This window comes from Triplophysa rosa, linkage group LG19, assembly GCF_024868665.1.
Source record: "Triplophysa rosa linkage group LG19, Trosa_1v2, whole genome shotgun sequence".
NCBI classification, from domain to species: domain Eukaryota; kingdom Metazoa; phylum Chordata; class Actinopteri; order Cypriniformes; family Nemacheilidae; genus Triplophysa; species Triplophysa rosa.
In genome coordinates, this window is record NC_079908.1 from 5,236,060 (window position 1) to 5,259,259 (window position 23,200).

General features: G+C 37.8%; 1 protein-coding gene across 4 annotated transcripts in view; it reads right to left on the reverse strand.

Annotated features, from left to right (window-relative positions):
* Nucleotides 1–4,097: 4,097 nt before the first annotated feature.
* The window catches only part of cpeb4b (cytoplasmic polyadenylation element binding protein 4b), a 30,350-nt gene continuing 11,247 nt past the window's right edge, over nucleotides 4,098–23,200 (reverse strand). For 2 of the 4 annotated variants that reach the window (XM_057359812.1, XM_057359813.1), the window contains exons 4-11: nucleotides 16,649–16,699; nucleotides 14,557–14,580; nucleotides 11,893–12,063; nucleotides 11,696–11,785; nucleotides 11,438–11,556; nucleotides 10,836–10,950; nucleotides 8,502–8,683; nucleotides 4,098–7,998 (exon numbers count right to left, since the gene is read on the reverse strand). In XM_057359812.1, coding sequence (XP_057215795.1) covers nucleotides 7,771–7,998; nucleotides 8,502–8,683; nucleotides 10,836–10,950; nucleotides 11,438–11,556; nucleotides 11,696–11,785; nucleotides 11,893–12,063; nucleotides 14,557–14,580; nucleotides 16,649–16,699 — 980 coding nt within the window. In that variant the 3' untranslated portion in view covers nucleotides 4,098–7,770. The remainder of the gene's footprint in view (nucleotides 7,999–8,501; nucleotides 8,684–10,835; nucleotides 10,951–11,437; nucleotides 11,557–11,695; nucleotides 11,786–11,892; nucleotides 12,064–14,556; nucleotides 14,581–16,648; nucleotides 16,700–23,200) is intronic. The other 2 variants (XM_057359814.1, XM_057359815.1) reach the window with 2 other exon arrangements.

A 23,200-nucleotide genomic window follows, 5' to 3' on the forward strand; every position in this document is an offset into this window, starting at 1 on the left:
GTGCGTGTTGTGTGTGTGGAGTGTTTTGTGTGTGGGTGTGTCTGTCTTCTGTGTTTTCAACCTTTTCTTGTTTTTGCAGGTACAACTTTGATTGTTTTGCTTGTAGTCAATGTGTCTCATGTACAGCTGCTTTGTAACAATGAAAATTGTAAAAGCGCTATATAAATAAAGTTGAGTTGAGTTGAGTTGGATAAAAATACTGCTGGTGTGCATCTTGAGACAAAACAATGGCAACGACATATTTTAAGATATGTCAGGGCTATTTATTTTCAGTTAAGACAGATCAAACTTTTATTTTAGTCTGGGACTAGTCTTAAGCCTTGTGTGTGAAACCGGGCATTAAAGTTTTACATCCAATCACATTAATAATGTTAACACTTAAATCAGACAATGCACCATCATTTTATTGTAATTCCCACAGTTGTGGTCTTGAAAAAAAATCCAGAGACCACTAAATCGGAGACCAAGACGAGACCAAAGACCGTTGAGACCGAGACAAGACCATCACAAAATGGTTGAGACCGGACTCGAGACCAAGACCGGTCTCGAGTACTACAACACTGGTCGTAGCACAAGTATAAAACGTCTGTTGTCATCATTAAAAAATGTGCAAGTGCAGTTTATCACGTGTGTCGGTACACGATCCGGGATGCCTGCACGATCCGTCCGCGCATGCGCATAATGACGTAGTAGGTAATTCTGTTTAGCGACGACACCCCACGATCTGTTCCACGCTTGAGCACCTTTGTACCGCGACTTTCACTACTGTCCACCTCTGGTCTCATGTCACTTCTGTGTGCACACTATGCGTTGAAATTCTCTGTAACGTTTCCCCAGACTTGTTTGTAGTTCTTTCTTCATGTAAGTGCAGATAGTCTAGGCGGAAATGCATATTATGTTCCTTATTGTGTTCTGTAAACACCATTGAAGGGATTATTCCTCATTTATATTATATAGATAGATATATTAGCCTATATATAGACCCATACTAATACAAAATGAGTCGATTTAAAGTTAACTAATATTAGCAGCTTTTAATAAAAACCGTTTTTGACAATACTACTGACCTCAGATCGAAACACAGCAAGTTAAGTAGGCTTAATGCCATGCAGCAATGAATCGCAAAGGGGAGTATGGAGGAAACTGAAGGTTTGCAGTGACAGACTCTCAAGACTCAGACTTTATTCCACATGTAACCAAAATCGTGTATGTTCATGTAACGACTCCTTTATTATTTTGGATTGGCAACCACGTAAACACATCGTAATGCATAGCGTAAGCTACATTTTAAAACATCAAAATAGACCCGCCATGAACTGTTAAATGAAAAACACAATGTAGCCTACAAAAATATGCCGCCAATTGTGCCGTCTGGCCGTCAAGCGTTTCATCGCATGCTTGATACCAATAGTGTAGGGAAACCGTGACGTTGTTTACTACGTCATTATGCGCATGCGCAGAACGGATCGTGCAGGCATCCCGGATCGTGTACCGACAACGTGAATAGGCAGGTAACTGTGACATTAATGTTACATACAGATGGATAAATTAAGGCCATATATAATATTTTTGTTTACCTACATTTTATTTAGTATTTCTAAGTAACGTTACTGTGTTTTTAATTTTTTACTATACAATAGTGGTATATTTGTCCACATTAATTACTGTAGTATATTACAGTATTTACTATAGTAAACTGCAGTAAAATTCCTAGATACTAGTGTTTTTTAACTTTATTATAGTATACTATGCGTTTACTCTAGTTTATCAATTTACTACAAGGGTACTACAATTTTCCATAGCACATACTATAGTACACTGCAGTATTTTTTCGTCTGAGTGTTCAGTTTAACTGGACTTTTATTTTGACGACTTGTCGGAAAGACGGCGCCCGAGTTAATATGTTTTTGACGATAGCTTCACTCAAACAGTACAATGCTGGTAAAATAAACTCTTAGCAACTCTGGAGATGAAGTTCATGTGTTCATATCCTCATATAGTGCAGACGCAGACAAATCCTAGACCAACACTTGTGTAGTATGTTAAATTGTGCACTTCATTCCCTCAGACACACAGCCAGATGACATAATTAAATAACAGGATTCAGTGTCGGCGAGCGATGCGCTATTGATTAATGTCACACACAAACAAGCACAACGACAAACGAACTTCACACAAGCACGTAGCTCTGTCTAATGCACATATTCTTATTATTATATGTCGCACAGTGTTATTTTTTTTAATTCTCTCTTCTCTCGAGCCCTGGTTGTGATAGGTAGCAGGATTGAGTCGGTCTCTGGCTCAGTGCCAGTCAAAGCGCTGAATGTTCTTGTCACACCGGTGTAATCGTACGCGTCAAAGGGTTAAAATCATGAAAAGTGAATTTATGATATTAAGGACAGGCGGGAACCCTGCAATTGACGGAAATCCGTCGTAGACTCGCTGCAATTAACGGAAATCCGTTGTAGCAACGGAGAACTTTAATCCATGGTACATTCATATTTCTGAAATAAACACCTTTAGCTATTTCTCTTACACGCGCGGGTTACCCAAATGTGGATTTGTGTACCCAGGCCAGAGGGAAAGCTCTGTATAGGCTCTGCCCCGCTATGGTGTGTTAGTTTGTTATGGTTGTTTGATGAAAAAGAGATTAAATGTAGTTGCATTATCCGCGTTAACAATCTGTACAACTGCAGCAGCGGAGGACTATTATTCTGCCGCGCCGAATTGAGGGAGAGCTGATGACGACATGGGTGACCAATCAGCAGAATGGGGAGTTTCATTCCCGCCCACATTTAGAGAAATAATATTCAAGCTGTTTATTCATTTTTCTATTCCTGAACGAAAAACAAAAAATCGAGCTGAATTCTTGTTTTTGGGGGGGGGGGAAGGAGCAGTTTTCTCATTTTTCAACTTTCAATTTTAAATAAAAAAACGACTGAACGAATGATACACGGATTTGGATAAACTTGTCTCTCCAATATTTTGAATTTATACTGCGATACCAAGCTCAACCGCTAGATGTCAATGTACCAAGGTTTCTTTAAATGCGACCGAACTACATTTACATAAGTTAACTGCAGTCACTGGGCGCGTGTCCGATGAGACGGTCTATAGTACAAAAAGCAGATGTTCTCTTTCTCATAATACAATTTCAGCAAAAGGTCGACATTGATGTCACACAATATGCACTTCATACAATCAATCCAATTCAAATAAAGAAACCTCTCATAATCTGTTCGTAACCCGCTGTGATCTACATCTCCTGTCCCATGTTTTCACAGTGAATAAATGCTTAATGTGACCTAAACTCAGTGCTCAACCTTTGTAACCAGAGTCAGATATGAACATGATCTCATCTCACTGTTCTCTACATCCTTCCTCTGACTGAATACATGAGATTGTAGGAACAATTGAATCCGGTTCAGTGTTTTATTAGGGTGGGTCACCATTATTACCTTATCATTAAAATGGAACTCCCATGACCTGCGTGAAGACAAAGAATTGAAATATTCACCTGGATTATTTTCTGTTTCATATGGAATATCAGAGTGAGACAAAGATGAGAATTTGAAGTGATGTTGGTGGTATCTCATTACTTTAAAATAATGTTAATGTTGTCTGTTTTATTGAGTGTTTTTATATTCAGTATCACTATTATGTTGCTCAAATGTAATTTCCAGCCTTGTCTATTTCTCTTCATTTTCAGACATATTAAACCATCAATTTGGCTTGCTAGACCCTGCATGATTTCATTAGTTTGGTTAAAGGTGCAAAATTACATTAGTGTTCACTGCGAGTAATATGAATGATCAGATAAGGGCGTTTAAAGGTAAATCAAATACAGCACTTGCCATATAATCACAGAACTATGTTATGAAAGCACAACTCAGCTGTTTAGACTGTTACGCCACAATTATAAAGTCCGCATTGTTCTGAAGCCATAAAATATAAAAGCGAAAAATGTTGGTATATTAAGAAAACAACAGTCATTAGGATTCACTGATCATTGAAGAAGACACACTGAAATGAATTTAGACTCCACATGTGAATAAAATGTCTACGGAAATTTTGAAGAAATGCAAAAAGCCAGTGTGTGTCGTCACAGTTAAGTTTTATTCATTCAACATTTCACATTACAAATATTTAAAAATTATGCATATTGTTATAAATAGTTGGCTGCAAACAATTAAATAACATTAGATTTTTCTTTTTCGTTTCACTAGCACTTACAGACCAACTCCTAGAATATGAACATTTTGTATAACATAACTTAATTAGAAAGAAAAATACAAAAATAGGAACTTATAAAGTGAAATGACAATAAAAATTAATGTGATATCTTAAGTAAAAAAATGCTATTAATAAATACAACAACCTTCCCATACACAGTTAAAAACTATTGAAATTTTGCCATTAAGTAACATCATTAACAGACAGATATTTAAATATTTATTTTCCTTCAGAAAATGTGAACCATATATTGTGGAGCACAATATAGCAATTAGTAAAAACTAGACACTTTAACATATTAAAAGCTTCACCTCAAAAATATAACAAAAATCTGATCAAAATTATAAAAATTAATTATACATTCCAATTAAAAATATACCAATAAACAGCTAAATACATTATTGACCTAATAATTACAATGCAATCAATCACAGTAGCTTGAAATAAACAAAATAAGCAAATGAGCACAAAACCTTTAATGTTTTAAAAATAACTTCAATTATTTTATATTAGTACAAATAGTTTGATTTCTTTTCTTTTTTACAAACACCAGCATGAAAAGGATTACAATAACAGTAGAAAATGACTGTGAAAAACATATTAACATCTTCTTTAAATGTCTGCAATTAAAAATGGCATTAAAGAATTACATTGCAAAGAGTCTTTATCTGGAAAAAGTTCAAAAAAAGTATTGCACATAACAACTCGAAGTTAACTTGCAACATTTACCACATTCAAGTCTTAAGTTCCCCTTCCTCCAAACGGGTTTTGATTTACTTTGAACATACAGTGGGGATGAAGTTCTCAAGTCTTTTCGACAGCGTACTAGAAGATGCTTTCGTCCTGCACTGCCATTTCAGCGTTTTCTCTAGAATTTCACGCGTTTTGTTTTTTGCTTTGTTGTCGTCTCCGTGCGCATCCTATTGATGCTGGATTACTGGGAAGGCATAGAGAATAATAACATGGGAAGGGCGCAGGGTGTTGGGTGGCCTTAACTTTAAATCAAAAGTTCAGAAACATCTGGTGCACAACCACAACGAGTAATTTCAATAGCTAATTTCATGTACGATTTTTTTTCTCATCATGCATGCTAAGGATTACAATAGGAACTAGTTGGCAGTTCAAGAATATATATTTTCAAATGTTAAAATATCTAAACATCAAACATCCATTCTTGTGATACGAGGATCAGCCTAAACATGAACCAGATTTAGCATTCTCCTTTAGATTATAGTTTATATTCCAGCTACGGAGAAGATAGTTTATCTTTTATATCCAAGTATGTTTCCGCAATATTAACATGAATGACAACGTGTTCCTGCCATGCTGCTGTCAGATTCATTGTATATCTATTTTTGCCATTTTAATCTAGCGTGCGAGAGCCAAGACCTGTGGATCTCCCCTCTGCAGATTTGTCGCTTCAACACAAGTGCGTGCTTTGTTGTAAAGATTCCTCAGCACTGAAATGTATAAAAAGCATAATTGAAAATAATATATATTAAAGTCACTCAACTCTTTTTTTTTTCTCTTAAAATTAAAATTTCCATATATGCAGATCTCTCAGTAACAAAAGTACAAAAGCTACCTTTCACAATGTGAAAAATTGAGGTATTGCAAAAAGGAGTTTTTCCATTTGTGAAAAATGTGCCTAAAATGACTGTTGAAAAACAAAAGCATTTAGAAAAGTAGTGCATAATAAATGTTTATATGTGCATGACAAAATAATTTAGCTAGAAAACACTGTACCAAAAAATCAGCAGGCCATGTATAAAATAATCATTTTCTTTGCCATCTCTTTAACAGCAAATTCTTCAAAAAGTGTTTAACTTCTAAAAATGCTCAACCACCACACCCACAAGCTCAAGTGATAGTGCTGAACGGGTGCATCAGAACACCGTCAAGCCAACACGAGGATCAATTTCTCACTAGTGTATCAAGCGGTAATTGATCACTAACTCCCTGACTTTACTCTAGCAGATTTAGGCGCTGTGTAAATCTCTACCCAATTGGATGAAACTTTTCGAGACCTGATGCCTGGCGTAAACTCCTTAACAATACCCGAACGACGTACGTCTGCTTTGTTTGACCTTTCGAAAAGCCTTGCGGAAAGGCCGACGCACACTGGGTTCAGCGGTTTTCACTAGTGTTACTACGATTTTAACTGCATGCTGATCGATTCGAGGCCAATCTTTGGTTTGCTGGAGCCCGTCCGGTCTTTATATTGAATAGGATGAGGGTTAGGGGCCAAAACGATACACCAAAGCAACGCATTTATCACTTCGTTTTCATTTGTAGGGAAGTTTACAAGAAAGGAAAGGTCCATGGTTTCGCTATAGCTACTACACAGCCATCTTTGGTTCCCTAATCTGAAAGTTAAGGGCTAAAAGGGACGGGGGGCCAACGAGTGGAGAGATGCATGGACTACCTTCAGTTATGCTTGACACTCAGGCTGAGTGGGCACGGGTGCTGGAGGACAGGAGGTATATTGTTCGAGCGTTCTTCAAAGTAGCTTTCTCTGTCTGTACCTCTTTTGGGGTTCTGGGGGCTGGGTAAAGGCTTACGAGACGCGTATTGCCAGAAAAACAAACGAACGAACATAGGCTTGCTGCTTGCAGCCTGAGAGAACAACGGTCGGTTGTATCTAAGCTGGACCAGAACTGAAGTTCCTTGCTTGCAGGCAGACTACTGCAACTTTAACACCACACATTCCCCACTAGGATGCTGTTTCCCAAGCATTGTTGGAATCGAAATTTTCCATCAGGAAGTGACAGAGCAGATTTTCTCAATGTGCCATTTGCTGATGTCATTTCCTTTTCTGTGGTCCTGGGGGAAAGGAGACCAGCTTTGTTTTATTAATATTTGACTTAAACTAGCAGCTAAGCTTGAGGTATTAGTTTTCTTGCATGTTAAAATAGAGATCGAATCCAGACAGCTGTTGTGGAATCAGTTGTTGTCGTCAGGAAACATAAAAGGTTAGCATGGTCTTAAAGCACAAATGATACAAAACAAACAGCGTTGAGAGAAATCGCTTTAAATCCCAAGCTTTGGTTAACAACTGAGATCTTCGACCACATCTGCATTCTGGGAAGCAAAGAAATAAGTGCACTCTTCTCGCACCATTTCTGTCATATCTGCTCCTTCGCCTTTTCGATTAAATTAAAATAGGACGTAATACTTCCAATCGCAATGTTAACAAAAAAGCCAATTCTAAAGTCATGCAGATACGTACTGACAAATTATACTAATACTCAATATATTCACATCTCTGTGCACTTGAAAATGAAATATAATGGAGTTATTAAAAAAATAGAGAGATGGATTAGACATTTTCATTTCCTGAATCTTTTTTTAGGATACACATCCATTTTTCATATATTAAATGACAAATTAAAATCATGTCTTTTGTTTACTTTTTTTTTAAATTAAACTAAAAAGAAACCAGCAACAGAAAAGTGCATTTGTCTAGATGATGATTTTGCGACTCCTCCCTACACATACTCTCTTCTTTCTCGCTCTGCGTCTCCCGGCCCACCGGCTTTAGTTCCAGCGGAAGGAGATGTGGCGAGGTCTGTCACCGCCCTCTTTGACCAGGGGCTTGTGGAACTCCCGGCCGGCGCGCGAGTGGATCGCCGCCCAGCAGTATTCACAGTAATACTGGAGACAGGTCACGTTAGCGCAGAAGAAAGGAGCGAACTTGCCTCCACAGCGGGTCCCCTGACATTCATCGCACAGCTGGTCATCCAGGACGTATGGCTTCACTTCCACCTGTACAGAAAGACATTCAACTGTTTATGAGCATGTAAACGCTTAACTGTTACGAAGAAAACTTGAATGTTTTTGCATAAGGAAAGTCTAGACTTATTGTAGAACATTATGATGTTTTGCTCATTTTGAATGGGCCTTAATACTTCAATAATACATTTACTGTAATAGAATGATTCTTTTTTTCATAATGAAATGGCTTAAAAACAATATTACAGTTAGATATTACAATAACCTTGTAATACTTTAATAATGTTTTTGTGCATTGCAGCACTGAAAATGAAATTACAGTAAATTACTCTACTTTTATTCAAGAAACTGAATTACATTTTATATATGAAACTACAAGCAAAACTTGTATCTGCTTATCAGCCAAAGCCCATCGGAATGTCACAACTAGGGTTGGACCATAGTCCAAATTCTGCTCGAGTGTTTGCGAGGTTCGCGTGATCAATGCTGTTTCATCGAAGTGTGCACGGCTATTTTTTGTGGAAGTCAGCACTGACCCGTTTATCGATTTCTCCATGCTGCAGTTGTACAAAACGAGCACTGATAGCAGCAATGTAGCTCTGCTGATTAGAGAAGGCGACCCGCCCTGCTCCCTTGGGGTACTTCAGCTCTGGGTCGGTGTCAATGCCTGCGTAGCACACGCCCCCATACAGCCTATCCATGATCATCGCCAGCTCCACTGTCAGAAACAAAACATACGTAAGTCAGGCATGTGATCAGCCAAGGACAAAAAAGAAGGAAGAATGCACGCACCCTCACCCAACCCCAATCCCCCCCAAAAATAGTCCTTAATGTTACATGATTAAACACAGCCAACTAACATAAAAACAAACTATTATAATCACCCAATTCTGACTGGCCATTTTGGAAATATCAGTTTAAATGTTTATTAGTTTAACAGTCACCTAAACGATATTTAATAAAATAGGTTGATGCTTTGTGCAAATATCTTATGCTAATGTCAAATAAGATGAGATGAGTTTATATGAGGCTTACTTTTAATTTTATTGTAATCAGCAATAATTCATTAAACAATAATTAAACAAAGTGTTAAAATTAAACAAAAATACCGCGGCCTCAAGAGACTTCCATACACAGCCACTAGATGGCGCATCTACGTCATTCATCAGCGTTTGTCCGCATTAATCCGCATGTAATAAAGGTATTTTCAAACGCATGTTGCGGTTTTATTTAATTTCAATGTATGCATTCAGTAGACTTCAGCGCGTTTATATATAGACAGTGACAGAGAGCATAGAAAAGGATCCTGTTGGCCGGCTGTATGATGACTACGCGCACATCCCCAAACCCCCTTGTTATAAATAAATAATTAATAATAATTCAAATCAAATTTATGCTATTTATGCGGGTGATCCTCGAGGTCAAAAAATACGGAAATTCATATTTTTACGGAAAAATCACATCCCTGAGCTACAGTCAAAGATTCCTTTTAATTAAGAAACTAGCTAAACTACAAGCTCTCGTACTGCATGGATTAAAGCAACACTATGTAGTTTTTCGACCTTAAAGAGTACATAACATGAGATCATGAAAATTACATTTCATGCAGTGTGTAATGTTGTCGTGTTTGAAAGTAAGCAGTCTGCCAAGTTGTAAATTAAAAAATAATAATAATAAAGTTACTGGCTTGGAAAAAAGAGAGTCGACTCCGTATCACGCAAACAAGTCGTCCCTTGTCCGAGTCGCGAACCGCCGCTACATATAGTCCCCGCCTACGTTTTGCTAGGACTGCCCGCAAAAACTTCACTCTTCTCCCCCAAACACTGTAGCTCGTGAGCCTCATTCGCGGTAGACCAATCACAGCAGACTTGACCATCTTACCAGTCACATCAGACTAGGCTAGCGGAAAGGAGGGGATTAGACAGATGAATCGCGGAACAAATCATGTGAGAGTCAGTCAAGAAGTAAGTTAAGAATAACTGTCGAATTACGAAATAATCGTGTTTTTACACCTTCTACGTACATAAACTTGTTGTTGGACACTCCATAAACCCAAGAAGGACCTTAAAAATCACTAGTTATGTACTCTTATGGTCTCTAAAATTATTTCAGAGGTAGAACAACTCTTTACTCGGACGAATTCTACTGCCACTACAACCTGAACAGCTTCCTAGCAGCTACAACCACACTCTAAGTTCTGTGTTGGGGTCGGTACACACAGCCCCGCCCATCCCCTGCCTGCGAAAGAGCTTCCAAACGACCTTTCTGCATTCGCTGGTTTCAACAGCTTAGTCAACAAATTCACGTGTATTGCGCTGCCCAAGCTTAAACAGCGACATTATTTACGACACTAGTAACAGACAATTGTGCTAATCAACCACATGGGGGAACCCGTGAGCAAAAGTTCCATAGTGTTGCTTTAAAGCTAGAAACATCTTAAAAAGTCAGTAATAAAGAAGTATTTAACAAACACAAAAAGGTACCTAGAACACCATGCGAAAACTGAATCTGTGATTCGTTTTACTGGTTTAGCATATAAAAAAAAAACTGTTTCCCACCCAGTAAACACTGCAGGTGAGAGGCATGGCATAACTAGATTGCATCTATTAAAATCAGTGAAGTTATCTACATCGCGCACAGTGTGATATCAGTCTCTTGCTGTGTAGATGGCCAGTTATAGCGAGAACGATCAGGTGACGTGGCATTACCTGCTTGTAATATAAATTAGGAGTAATGGATGTGTTGACAGCATTGGTGGTGAGTTTTCTAATCCTTTGCCTTTTTTCTTTTACAATGTGAATGTAGACATTCCAAAAACCATGTCTATTTCAGGAAAAAAACTCACAAAAAAAAACAGTTCACCAATATACCTGCACGGAGTGGGCGTGGAACACCACCCACAAATATGGTCTTCCTTGGGTCCAGGGGCTGTGAGCCATCCATCACAAAATCGCTATCATTGAGATTCCACGGACGAATCTGGACCTGTTACAAAGACCACACAGAAACAAAATGAACAAAAAAGTTATCTAGTTTTCGGTCAGATTTCAGACCAGCTATAATGCTATTATTAGGTTTTTTGGTAACACTTTACAATAATGTGCTATTTGTTAACAGTAGTAAATGCATTAGCTAACCTTAGCTAATAATGAACAATTTCGTTTTTTAGTATTTCTTTATTCCTGTTAATGATAGTTCATGTCAATACAGTTATTCATGTTAATTCGTGGTGCATTAACTAATGTTAACAGTGACTACGTTTGATTTTAATAATGTATTAGTAAATGCTGAAATTAACATGAACTAACATTAATAAATGCTGTATTAGTATTGTTCATTGTTAGTTCATTTTAGCTAATGCATTAACTAATGGTTAACAAATAGCACCTTATTGTAAAGTGTTACCGTTTTTTTACAGTGTTAACTGTATGCTGGTTTGAGCTGGTGTGACAGACATATAATTTATCCTTACAGGTTTGTCTTTAATGGTGGGGCTGGAGACACATAAGTAGAGCTTTCCGTCCTCCTCGATGCAGGCGTCAATAAGAGCCTGAACAGAACTCTCATCTTGAAACAAAAGGAATGCGTAACCTTTGGAAAAACGTGTTTTAGAATTAGTAAACAATAGAAATTGATATTAGTTTATCCACATAATTTATCCCTTCGAATAACGTTAATGTTCAATAGCACAAAGAAATGTACTAAAACATCATTATTCTTATCAACTCACCTTTTGGGGGGAAGTATGACTTGCTCTCTGCCTTGTGAGGCCAGTCCACAAACAGATGTCCAAAGCGGCGAAAACTAGCTGTTATCTCATCTGGGAAAGAAAATATTACAGAGGTAAGAGCAATCTACCCAAAGTCAACATTGAACCTTAAAACCATTTCATAAAGAGTAGACTAGAAGATACTCTGTGTTTAATACCTTCATCTATGTCAGGGGGGAGGCCGCCCACAAAGACCTTGCGAGAATAGCGCTCCACCCTCTCTCCGTTCTGGTGAGGGAAGCAGTGGGGCGAACCAAGGCCTGGCAAGCTCGGATCGGCTCTCTCCTCATCTGGGAAGCCATCTTCCATCGGGAACAGGGATGAGTGTCCTGAAGAGGAAAATCAGGAGTTAGCAGCTATGCTTGACTATCCCTGAATGTATGGCCTCCCTGCACCACAGAATATTTTATTTTAAGACAATTATTTTAAGCATAAGCAATATTTAGAAGATTTATAACCCAATGATGAAGCAGGACATATTCATGATTCATGTTTTTCATATGAATTAACACAGAACGTTTAATCACAGTTCGTGTCAGAATGTGTAGAAAGGATGGCTGTGCATTTTAATACATGAGACGACCAGATGGCAGCAACACCAACATTGAAGACATCTAATAATCAATCAATAAAATGTATTATTACTGTTTTTAAACACAAAGATGTTTCCAGCAAGTACAACGAATTAACCTACGATTAACTATAGGTGACTTTCAGGCACATTAATATAAATTTCAAGTATGCTGGCTGTTTTACGATCTCATCCAAACTAACTTCAGAGCAGAACTATTCATTTTATAAATATATACACAACCAGGCAAGTTTAAATACACTAGACTGAATTTATGTTTCTTTCACACATACAGCCTTTTCTGTAAATTTAACAGCATACTTCCATTTAGGGTGACACGTTTCCGGAAGACTACGGGAAATGTTTTGTGTTGAATTTAAGAGGCGTAAGATTAACGATTTGAGTCAACCGTTGTCAAAGCGTTTGAGCCAATCACAAAGTCCTGGAGGTGATATCAGATGAAGACATTAACAGACAGATTATTGGACCAGTTGGAGATCAAACATTTCATAAGTTAATAATGTTGACTCGTACAGTACAAATACAGGTTCTCTTTCGCATTTCACAAGTATGAGCACTACAAACACAGTCTGATTACCGGGTATATCACGAATGGAAAGAGAAACAAATTACATTTTAACAATGGTTCGATGATAAAAAAAAGTATGAAAAGAAACTAAAAATCTGATTCCCTCCCCCATTGTGAAACTATGTGCATTAGTTATTTTACCAGGAGCGAGGCACCATGCTAAAAAAAGCCAATACCTCATTGCCATCTATTGTATAGACAGATACATACAGTACATAATGTTGCTATACTGTGTGTGGTGTTTCATGCACCATTGTAGGGCTGTGCAAAAATATCGATACATGTAACTATCGTAATATTTTTTTTTTCAATAGTGTATCGATAGTGATACCTCTACTATCGATATTGTTTTTTTTATTATGTCATATACATACGGCCAAAAGTAAGTGGAAGCGAGCATGGCGAAAAATATAAGAACGCTTGGAGCTCTCAGAGCTGATGTGTGGGTGTGCTTTGGTTTTCAAAATAAGTCATGGAGTAATGAGTTATATAAAATAATGCTGTTTGTAGGCTTCGCAAGTCATGACACAAGTCACTTGGCTACTACTGCAGTGCACTAGACAAAAAGTTTATTAAGCAAAGTAACAGTGACATTTATTGTGCTTTCACGGATGTGACACCAGCGCATTTACAGCACGGATGAAGCAGGGGTTGTATACTGCCCATGTTCATTGTTTCAACTGTAATGCACCACAAAAGCCAAGTGACTTGCGTGAGCCACCTTATTCCCCTGTGCTACCCACTTGAGGGGCGCAATCCACAGTTTGAGAACGCAAACCTCTGATCTAAAGGTCCATGCATCGCACATCATGGCCACTCTGCAGAGGTAAGGGATGTTTTTGCACTTATCCTTACAGAAATCCCCCGGTGGTGCACAGCATGTTGTATTTCTAGCTCTACTTTTTACATTTTCTATTTCAAGTACTGCAATATATCGCAAATGTGTATCGTATCGAAATACATAGCAATATATTGTATCGTGACCCATCTATTGTGATATGCATCATATCGGGAGGCACTTGCCAATACACAGCCCTACACCATTGCCCCTTAAAGTTTAGTCTATAACTGTGCATGCGTGTGCGTGTGTGTGTGTGTGTGTGTGTGCATGCATGTCAAAATGCTTTGTTGTTGAATCCATTGTACGGGTCACTTGTTTCTATAACATAGGGGCCTAACAGGCAATAAGGTTACAGAGGAGAATATCTTGTCAGTGTATCTCTGCATCTGTTTTTGTAGCCCGGCAGCACAGCAGCGATAAAAACTGAGAGGACTATAGAGGCTGTAGTATTACTGGCTTCAGCCAGTCCAGCAAATTTCCTCCTGACGTGACAGAACGCAGGCCTGAGCTGCTTTACAAGAGTTTACATAAGCGAGTTAGCCACAACTATGGCCTGAATAGATTTGTGTGTGTGTGTGGTTGCACAACCAGAGAAAAGCCCCAATCAAATTTGTTTTGCACCCAAAAAATCATCACTGGAGTAAAGTAGGAAAGAGTAAAAAAAATCGATACAGATGGAAATGAAGGCTGCACGTGGACATGCAAACAATTAACAATGGCCCAAACACTGCATGCAGACGCTGGATTTTTGCACTGATATTTATTATAGATTGTAGTTTATAGTCTTTGTGCTCATTTGGATTGTTAAAAGTTTTCTTTACCTCGTCGCCTCCCATAATTCCTCGCTGCATGTAAAATAAGATGATCACAGTTGAAGAAACACATCCCCATGAACGAGACTGATTAAACCATATAAAAGATGTTTAACAAGTCTTTTATTCCTAATATGATCAATTCCACATGTTGTAAACAAGAGTAAGTGTCGTATTACGTGACAGGGATAAGTTGTTTAATTATATGGTTTCACAAAGGACATGAAAAACACAGCAAACGTACCAATGCTGTTATAGACTCAAACTGTTTATCTAAATCGTCAACTAAATTCTCAGTGACTGAAGAAGAAATAAACTCATTTTACAAGGACGGCCTTGTGTAATTCAGCCTACATGTCCAAACTGATCTCATGTCAGAGCCGTGAACAGTGACTCACTGGAATCATGCTACATTTTGAATGCTGTTTGTACATGTTTTTGAAGCATGCTATAGTGATTTTATTGTGAAAGATTTCAGAGCTATGAGCTGTTTAGCTAAGACAACACCTTAAAAGAAGGGCTGGCCAACATGCATTATACATTCACAATATATCAGTAATGACTTTGCAGGAGATACAAAATAAGCAACAACATAAATATGGTGGCTTTTTATTTCTTTTGCAATAACATACAGAAAATATTTTTATTTAATATATATTTATGTTTTTTTTTGCAGTAACATCTGGAATTTTGTAAGCAAAATACCTAAGCAATTTATACCTTTTAATTATTTTAACACTGTACACTGAGACGCTAAAAGAATATCTGATATGTTATAACAGGCATAAAGGTTCCTTTTATTTTGTCACCCTTGAACTTAGAACCAAGTTTTACCTACACTGTAAAAAAAATCTGTAAAAAACAGCTGGAGCGACAGAAATAAACCGTAAAATAACAGTTTGTTCCTTTAAAATGAAAGGATATGAGGATATGATATATAATAAATAGTTTTCCCCCGGCTTTCTTGTAAATTTGCAGTCTTTTTCTGAAATGTTATGTTTTTTTGACCTCATTTCCAAAATACAAATAGAAACCTGTAGATAACCGAAAAAAAACCTGTAAAATTACGTTTTTTTTTCTTACAGTGTGGAAATCCTTATGAGTCACGTTTATCTTAACAAGCTTGATTGATCTTACTCCCAAGTAATACATGCATATACAGCCGTGGAAAAAATGATGAGACCACTCCAAATTTCTAATTTAATCAGCATTCCAGTCCAGTGTCTGTAGAATTTCAACAAAATCAAACCTCAGGAGTGACAAAGTCATTCAACAGCAATGTGAAAGACTGGCAGCATGACAAGACACATGAAAAACTCTATATAAATCACAGTTATCACATAAAAATAATTTTTTGAACTTTTCCTACATACATGTACAAATATGACTGTTGTGTTGATTAAAAGTGAATATGAACTTGTTTTCTTTGCAGTATTTGAGGTCTGAAAAAATACAGAACAGACCTGTTTCTCCAGTTTTCATTTTCTGCAAATAAATGCAAATAGACACTATTTTTATTTGAAATTTGGGAGAAATATTGTTAGTAGTTCACAGAATGAAACAAAAATGATCATTTTACATAAACACATACCTATAAATAGTAAATTCAGAAAATTTTTCAATAATTTTGAAATGGTCTCCTAATTTTATCCACAGCTGTATGCTATATAACTTTGTTAAGGCATCATTTCTTAAAAGAACCCACTATTTATGAAAAAAATAAACATATATTTTCAGTCATGCTCAGGTGTATATTTAAAAAAACAGCCAGAGGATAATGGGAAACCATAAGCAGAACCTCCATATCCTTCATGCTTCATTTGTCTTATTTGGGGTGAAAAATTATAAACATCTGCATTACACCACGTGTCTCAAATCTATGCAAATAAATGTTTCCACTAAAAGAGCAGCAAATCGAATGACTAATAAATGAGACAAAGTTCTCCAGCGAAGACTACAGCTAAATCAAGGTTAGCACTTCCTAGGCACAACGTGCAGCTAATCTTGCTGACTGTGTCAACACGTGGCTCACTGGGCCCCATCCATCCACCCTTCTGCCTGAGCCACTAAGACACCAAACCAATAAAGTACATGTACATACCGTTTATGGGCAAGGGGCTGTCTCCTCCTGGATGGGTGAATCCGAGGCGACCTTTGAGAGAGGAGGGTATAAATCAGCTGGATTCGTGAAATGACAAAGCACATCTGGCCCAGCCAACACGTGCTTCGTGTTAATGCACGGCAGTGTGATCGGCCTCCAGTTTTTGAGTTTACACACCAATTTGAATGTACGGAATAGAGTTAAGCTTGGTACATAAGAACACAATAACAGACACCCCAAAATGACTCTCAGTCAAGACCAGATCACCACCCTATTGAGGAAACATACTGAAACAAAACCCTACCACACTACTGCCCCAAAGAAAACAAGCATAAAAAAAGGCATGTTTGCAAGGTTTCCTGTGTTATATTCAACACTCCCCGATACACCAGAATGTACTTCTGGCGTATCACAACACTCTCCCGGATCAAGATCACTTTCATACAGTCCCCCATATCAGAATGAGAGGAAACAGAGTAAAACCAGCACGGCTGGTATGGTCTTTCACTCCAGGGGCACAGTGGCAACCCCCCTTCCTGTTCACTCAAAGAACAGTCTGGTGGCTGGGGCTGTCACACCATGTTGTTGCTTAGGAGGGAACAGAGAGCTTTTGTACAAGCTGAAGGACAATGCTGGAAGCTATTCAAAGCAACTTGAACGGTGGACTATTTCTCTTCCCCTGCCTCTTGTTTGGTCATCTCTGCCTCACTGGGATGGTGTCTGCAGGGTCACCCGCCTGCTTCTGGGGGTGCAGCACTTCTCTGTTGACCCTGAAGAGTTGCCCTAATTTGGATATTGAATGGCAGTAATGTATACACAGGTGAGCGTGCCATGCATGTAGCAGATAAGTACGCACACAGTGAAGTTAATGTGCTTCAAATGAAGCTTTGAAACCAAAAAGCAACATGCAACAATTGCCACATTATTGCAATTAAGGCACGCATGAACCTGAAGATATAACAATGTCATATGACATTAAATGTGTCTGTTTCAAGTCAACATGAAAGGTGCAACCCATGTAATTCTGCATGAATATTCGAGGACAAGACTTTATCCAACAGGTTGTTGGATATGCAAAAATACGTAGAGCCTCTGAATGAAAGTCAGCAATCAAATGTGATGAGTACACCACCAACAACCACCTTTATGAAGGGATTCTGATTGGAAAGTGAAGGTCAAGCTCACCCTCTAACGCAGGGGTTACCAAAGTGGGGGTCACAAGATGATTTCCAGAAATCATTTTTTATTATTATAAATAGCGTATGTAATCAATAAGTGTAACAAAATATAAAAATATTACTTAAGTTCAAATAAAACCAGGCAAATAAAAAGCCATTTCCTCCCCCTCGATCGTGACCCCTGAGGTGATTACGTCACATTAACGACATTAGTAACCGCATTAGGTTAGGTGCAGCAAGTCCATTTACAGCACCACGTTAAAAAGTCCCATGTGCACGCAGATTCTTTTTCAGGCTTTAAGTTTAGGATATTCTTATTTGTCGAAATGAAATGTTGATTAATATCGACCAAAGACAATGCAGGGAGGCCAGCGGAGGAGGGTGGAGAACCGCCGCAGTCAGAGAGGCCATCATCCTCAGGTACAAAAAGAGGCCGAGTACATCAATCAGCACTCCAATCAGTTTGATGAAATTCGACCATTCATAGTTTATGCATAACAACAAGTAATGAGTAAATAACTATAAAATAATATTATGTTAGACTGTGCTCCTTTGTGTTTTCACCATGCTCATTTGGGTAGAATAGATGCATGTGCGCATTTGCGCATATATATATATATATATACTGTATATATATATATTACTATTATATGATATATAATATATATATATATATATATATTAGGGCTGTCAAACGATTAATCGCGATTAATCGCATCCAGAATAAAGGTTTGTGTTTACATAATGTATATCTGTGTACTGTGCATATTAATTTTGTATTTCTAATTTTTGTACGCAATACAACTATAGGCTATGCAAACTATACGCAAAGCCATCACATCCGGGAAATAAGTCAGTAAATTTGAGTAAAATCATTCCTTGCGAATGCGTCACATGAAATACTGATGTGGGGAGGTCATTTATAAATCACACGAGGTCCCCAGATAATGCTAATCTCGTGCGATGTGTTTTATAACAATAAACATAATGAAACCGTTTCCTCCATCGCATGTTTGAACATCAGTTACTTCAGAGTCACCGAATACAAAAATGAAAAAGCTTATTTCTGTCTACACATTGACAATAAACAATTCCAAAATAGCCAAAGTCAAACTGAAGTGTTTGTTAAAATGTGAAAGCAGTAGGGATGTAACGATTCACCGTGAGCCGGTTGAAAATCGGTTATAATGAGTGACGATTCAATTCGGTTGAGGCTTGAACTGAATCGCAATACATTCTTTGAACAGCAGGGGCCGCTATTTTCACTGCAAACCTAAACGTGGATGCTGATATTTCTTAAATGCAAAAAAATCCAAGAAAAGCACAGACAGTATTAGTTTGTTTATATTAAAGAGACTTTTTCTATTATTAATTTGTTATAAAATTGCAGTTTACTTTTGTTATTTGAAATAAAACTATTTTATTATGCAAAGAAACGTAAAGCATTTAAGAAATAATGCAAGGGAAGTTGTTCATTTCTAATTTGTTTGAACTCATTTTTTAAAAATAAATCGTGAGTAAATCGTGAATAAATCGCATCGTGAGATCAGAATCGTGAATCGCATCGCATCGTGAGCTGAGTGAATCGTTACATCCCTAGAAAGCAGCACTGGATAAGCTCTGCTGCACTGACACACATCCATTTGTAGGTCAACAGAGAGTTTTATCTTTTTCCTCGCTCTGTTTGCGTGTGTGTGTGCAATGATTCAGCGCTAATGGGCAGCTTCTCACAGCTGCTCCCTCTCAAACAAAAAACTGAACACCAATATCAAGAAAATCGCAAAAACACAAAAGTAGAAAAAGAAAGTAGAAGGGTCAATGACGTATAAGGATTTTCGACATGCCAATTTTAAAATACAAATTAATAATAATATATTTCAGTTATTCAAACATTAAGAAGGTGGACTACAAATAAATGCAGATTAAAAAAATTTATTAACTGAGTTTAATATTTTTCATCTAAGAATTTGTCATGGCCTTAAAGGGGTCATATGGCGCAAATACATGTTTTTCTGTGTCTTTGGTGTGTTATAAGTTGCCCATGCATGTATTAGACACGTAAAATTGCAAAAATTAAAGTGTCAGAACAAAAGATGCATTCTATCTAAAAAGCGAATGCTCACCCAGACCTGCCTGAAACACCTCGTGTAACCACACCCCCACAAATCTACGTCAGTTCGTGGTATGACTTGACTAAGACCGCCCAAATGTATACACAAGTAAGGTGGGCGTACTTGTAAATCTCATTATACTGTCGCCGCCGCAGCAATGTCGTGGAGACGCTTTGTGTTTCATTATGAAAAGAAAGCCTCCTTGTTTGCCCTTCCAAAAGATGAGACAACTAAAAATGAATGGTTACATTTTATTTACAATACTGTTCCAGAACAATACAATCCGAATATTCAAGTGTGTGCAGCGCATTTCACAGATGATTGCTTCATGAACCTGGGAGAGATCAAGGCCGGCTGTGCACGAAAGCTTTTGTTAAAAAGTGGGGCAATTCCAACCATTACAACTTCGCAAGGAGAGTCTGGCACTTCAGATTCGCAGCCTGTAAGTATATTTTCATTGTAAAAAACTTTGTTACGGACTAACGCGAGTTGAGTTTGTCGTGTGTTTGTAGCGCATGTTGTTTCTTTGTGTGATCTGCAAATTCAGAAACGTGCGCAACGTGAAAAAAGACAACATAAGTCCTAATAATCAGTAATTATGTTCCAACTAGAGGCAACAAATGTTGTGTTTATAATGGGGTTTATTGTCTTTGTTGAGTCGCGACGAGACATGCCGTAACACTGGTTGATCACTAACGGCAAATCTTTATAATGTTGCATATAAAAGGTAAAACAGTTAGCTATAGTTTTTAACTATTTAACATAATATTTTTTAAAAAACCTTACCAATCCTTTACATCAGGGCTAGTCAACTGCCCGTCAATCATCTTTACCTGGCCCGCCTTAACATTTAAAATAAGTGGAGAGACTTTAAGAACGGTGTGCTTTAAATGCACGTCGTCCTGAGATGCCACGTCTTTAAAAGCCCAAAACGCTGCTACATTCAATACGAAAGTAATTCCCGCGGCTCATAATGATTTACGTCTTATAAAGCGATTTGATCGGTCAGTCCAAGAAACTTAATGTTATTTACAACGTTATAATCATCAATGCATTGCACGGCCACAGGCAATCGGTTTGCGCACGCAATAGATCGCGTTCTAAAACACGTTTTGTGCCCTTGAAAGTAGGCTAACTGTAGGAAGGGTACACCATGTGAACGGTTGTCTCAGATAAGGGGAAAACAGTGTTGTTTTTATTACTGCATTCATTATGTATACCGGCTATATTTACGAAAAACAGCTGTTCATCTCCCCCAGAACTCGCACTATACAAAGAATCTGCCCTATAAGTGCGTGGGGCACATGAATGCGATCGGAATTCACCCGAAGATGTGATAATAGCGTTCAGTTTCTTGCACAGATCAATTGACTCGCTTTATAAGACGCAAATTTAACGTCACAAGGGGCAGGGATTACTTTTGTGTTGAATGTATTTGCATTTTTACTTTTATTGATTTAACTTTAATTCATTCAACCAAATATCTTCAGAAATATCTTCTTGAAAAAACAATGCCACCCACATCTTGGATGTACTGGAGAACTGTGGGTGAGTAAATTAGTAGCAATTTTGGGGTAAAGTAAGGCATTAAGGAATATAAAATACAGTTAAAAAGACAATATCCCTTTTAATTTAATATCATGAAAAGGCACAAATACTGGATGCAATATTTGTGTGCATGTTTTAATATATGGCCTATAAGTAACAGCAACAAAAATAGTATAAAAGGAACAAAACGAAATAAATAACAGAAATACAAAATAACAGAAGAAAAGAGGATATGGTAAAAAAAAAAACTGGCCCGCATCCTATTTATACTTTTGGAGTCTGGCCCTCAAAGAAAAGTAGTTGAAGACCCCTGCTTTACATCCTGCTCAAGTCGCGCTGGCAAAGTTGATGTATCGGCTTGATCATCTTCATTTTCCGGATCTGATTCGGGCTCGAATTGAGAACTACAGCAAATAGAAACTACGGCAACACGCAAATGCGGAAGTGGTTATACAGGATCTGGGACGCAGCATCTGTTGTTCTGTTATTATGGATCACGATTACTCTTTGGCGAGTAAAGGAAACCCAAAAAAAGTGTAAACTTAGGCCAAAATGAGGCAAGTAGGCTTATGGACAAACGAAGAAATAAAAAAAGGATTAATATCGGCGTGGCGTTTTCTAAATGGAGAGAGCTTCGCGACAAACTTGGACTGGACAGAGACTCCGCTCTCGCATGTGTTTTAATAGACAGGTAAGCATTTTTTTATTGTACATGAAATACTCATGCACAGATTATTTAAATAGTTATGAATGCAGTTACCCTATGAAATACAGTATATGTCGCACAAAAATATGTAGCCAATAACGTTACTTGTAAATGCTGTGGGTTCGTTCAAATTTACTTACGTTTTACTTGCGTAACGACAACTGTATGACTGTTTTAAACAGGTAAAACTGTGTAGCATTACGCTACCAAATCAATGGACAAAGTCCAATATCAGTCGCGGGCTAACGTAGCATTACATTCCACGTCTCTTGCAAGCCAATTCATTACAATGACATAAAATAAAATGAATTCATTACCTCGTCCGTGAACATGATGGGCGATCTCCATACACCTCTGGATGGTGAAAACGACATGTCGAATAATTCCACTCTCCTACATAACGTCATTTAGCTTCGCCTTTTGTTGTTGTTTCAAAAGTGCGCCATCTAGCGGTCCAAATATTCCATATTGTGGCTTTAAGCAAACTTTAAAACTCCCTGATATTATTGGTCACACCACATGATAAGTGGTCGTTATATATGTCATTGACCCAGTAACAGAAAAGACGACTAAGAAGTGTGCAAAATGGTTTTATTGCCTGTTAATTCATCTACGTCGTTACGTTGTTCAACTGGGGAATAACAGGCGCCTGTAGCCAACACCAGTTACCGCAAAAAGAGACGTAATGCCTGTTCCGAAACACAACCTAACACACATTTGAAAGAACTGTTTGGGCTCATTCATTGCATTTATTGCTGTTTTCAAGGGTAAGTCCTCCACAACCATTTCTTTCCATCAATTGTCAACTACCACAGACCATATGAAACAGCTTAAAATAATAAAAACCTGGTCCACCAGTATCGGTGAGAGACCAGAAGCTCTGTAGCATTAAAACAACAAACACCTGGCAGTGTCACTGGAGTAAAAGCCACGCAAAATCACACACTTGTTGCTGCATAAATCAAACTGCTGATGGGTCAAAGGTTTTTGGCCACCAGTACGGTACTTT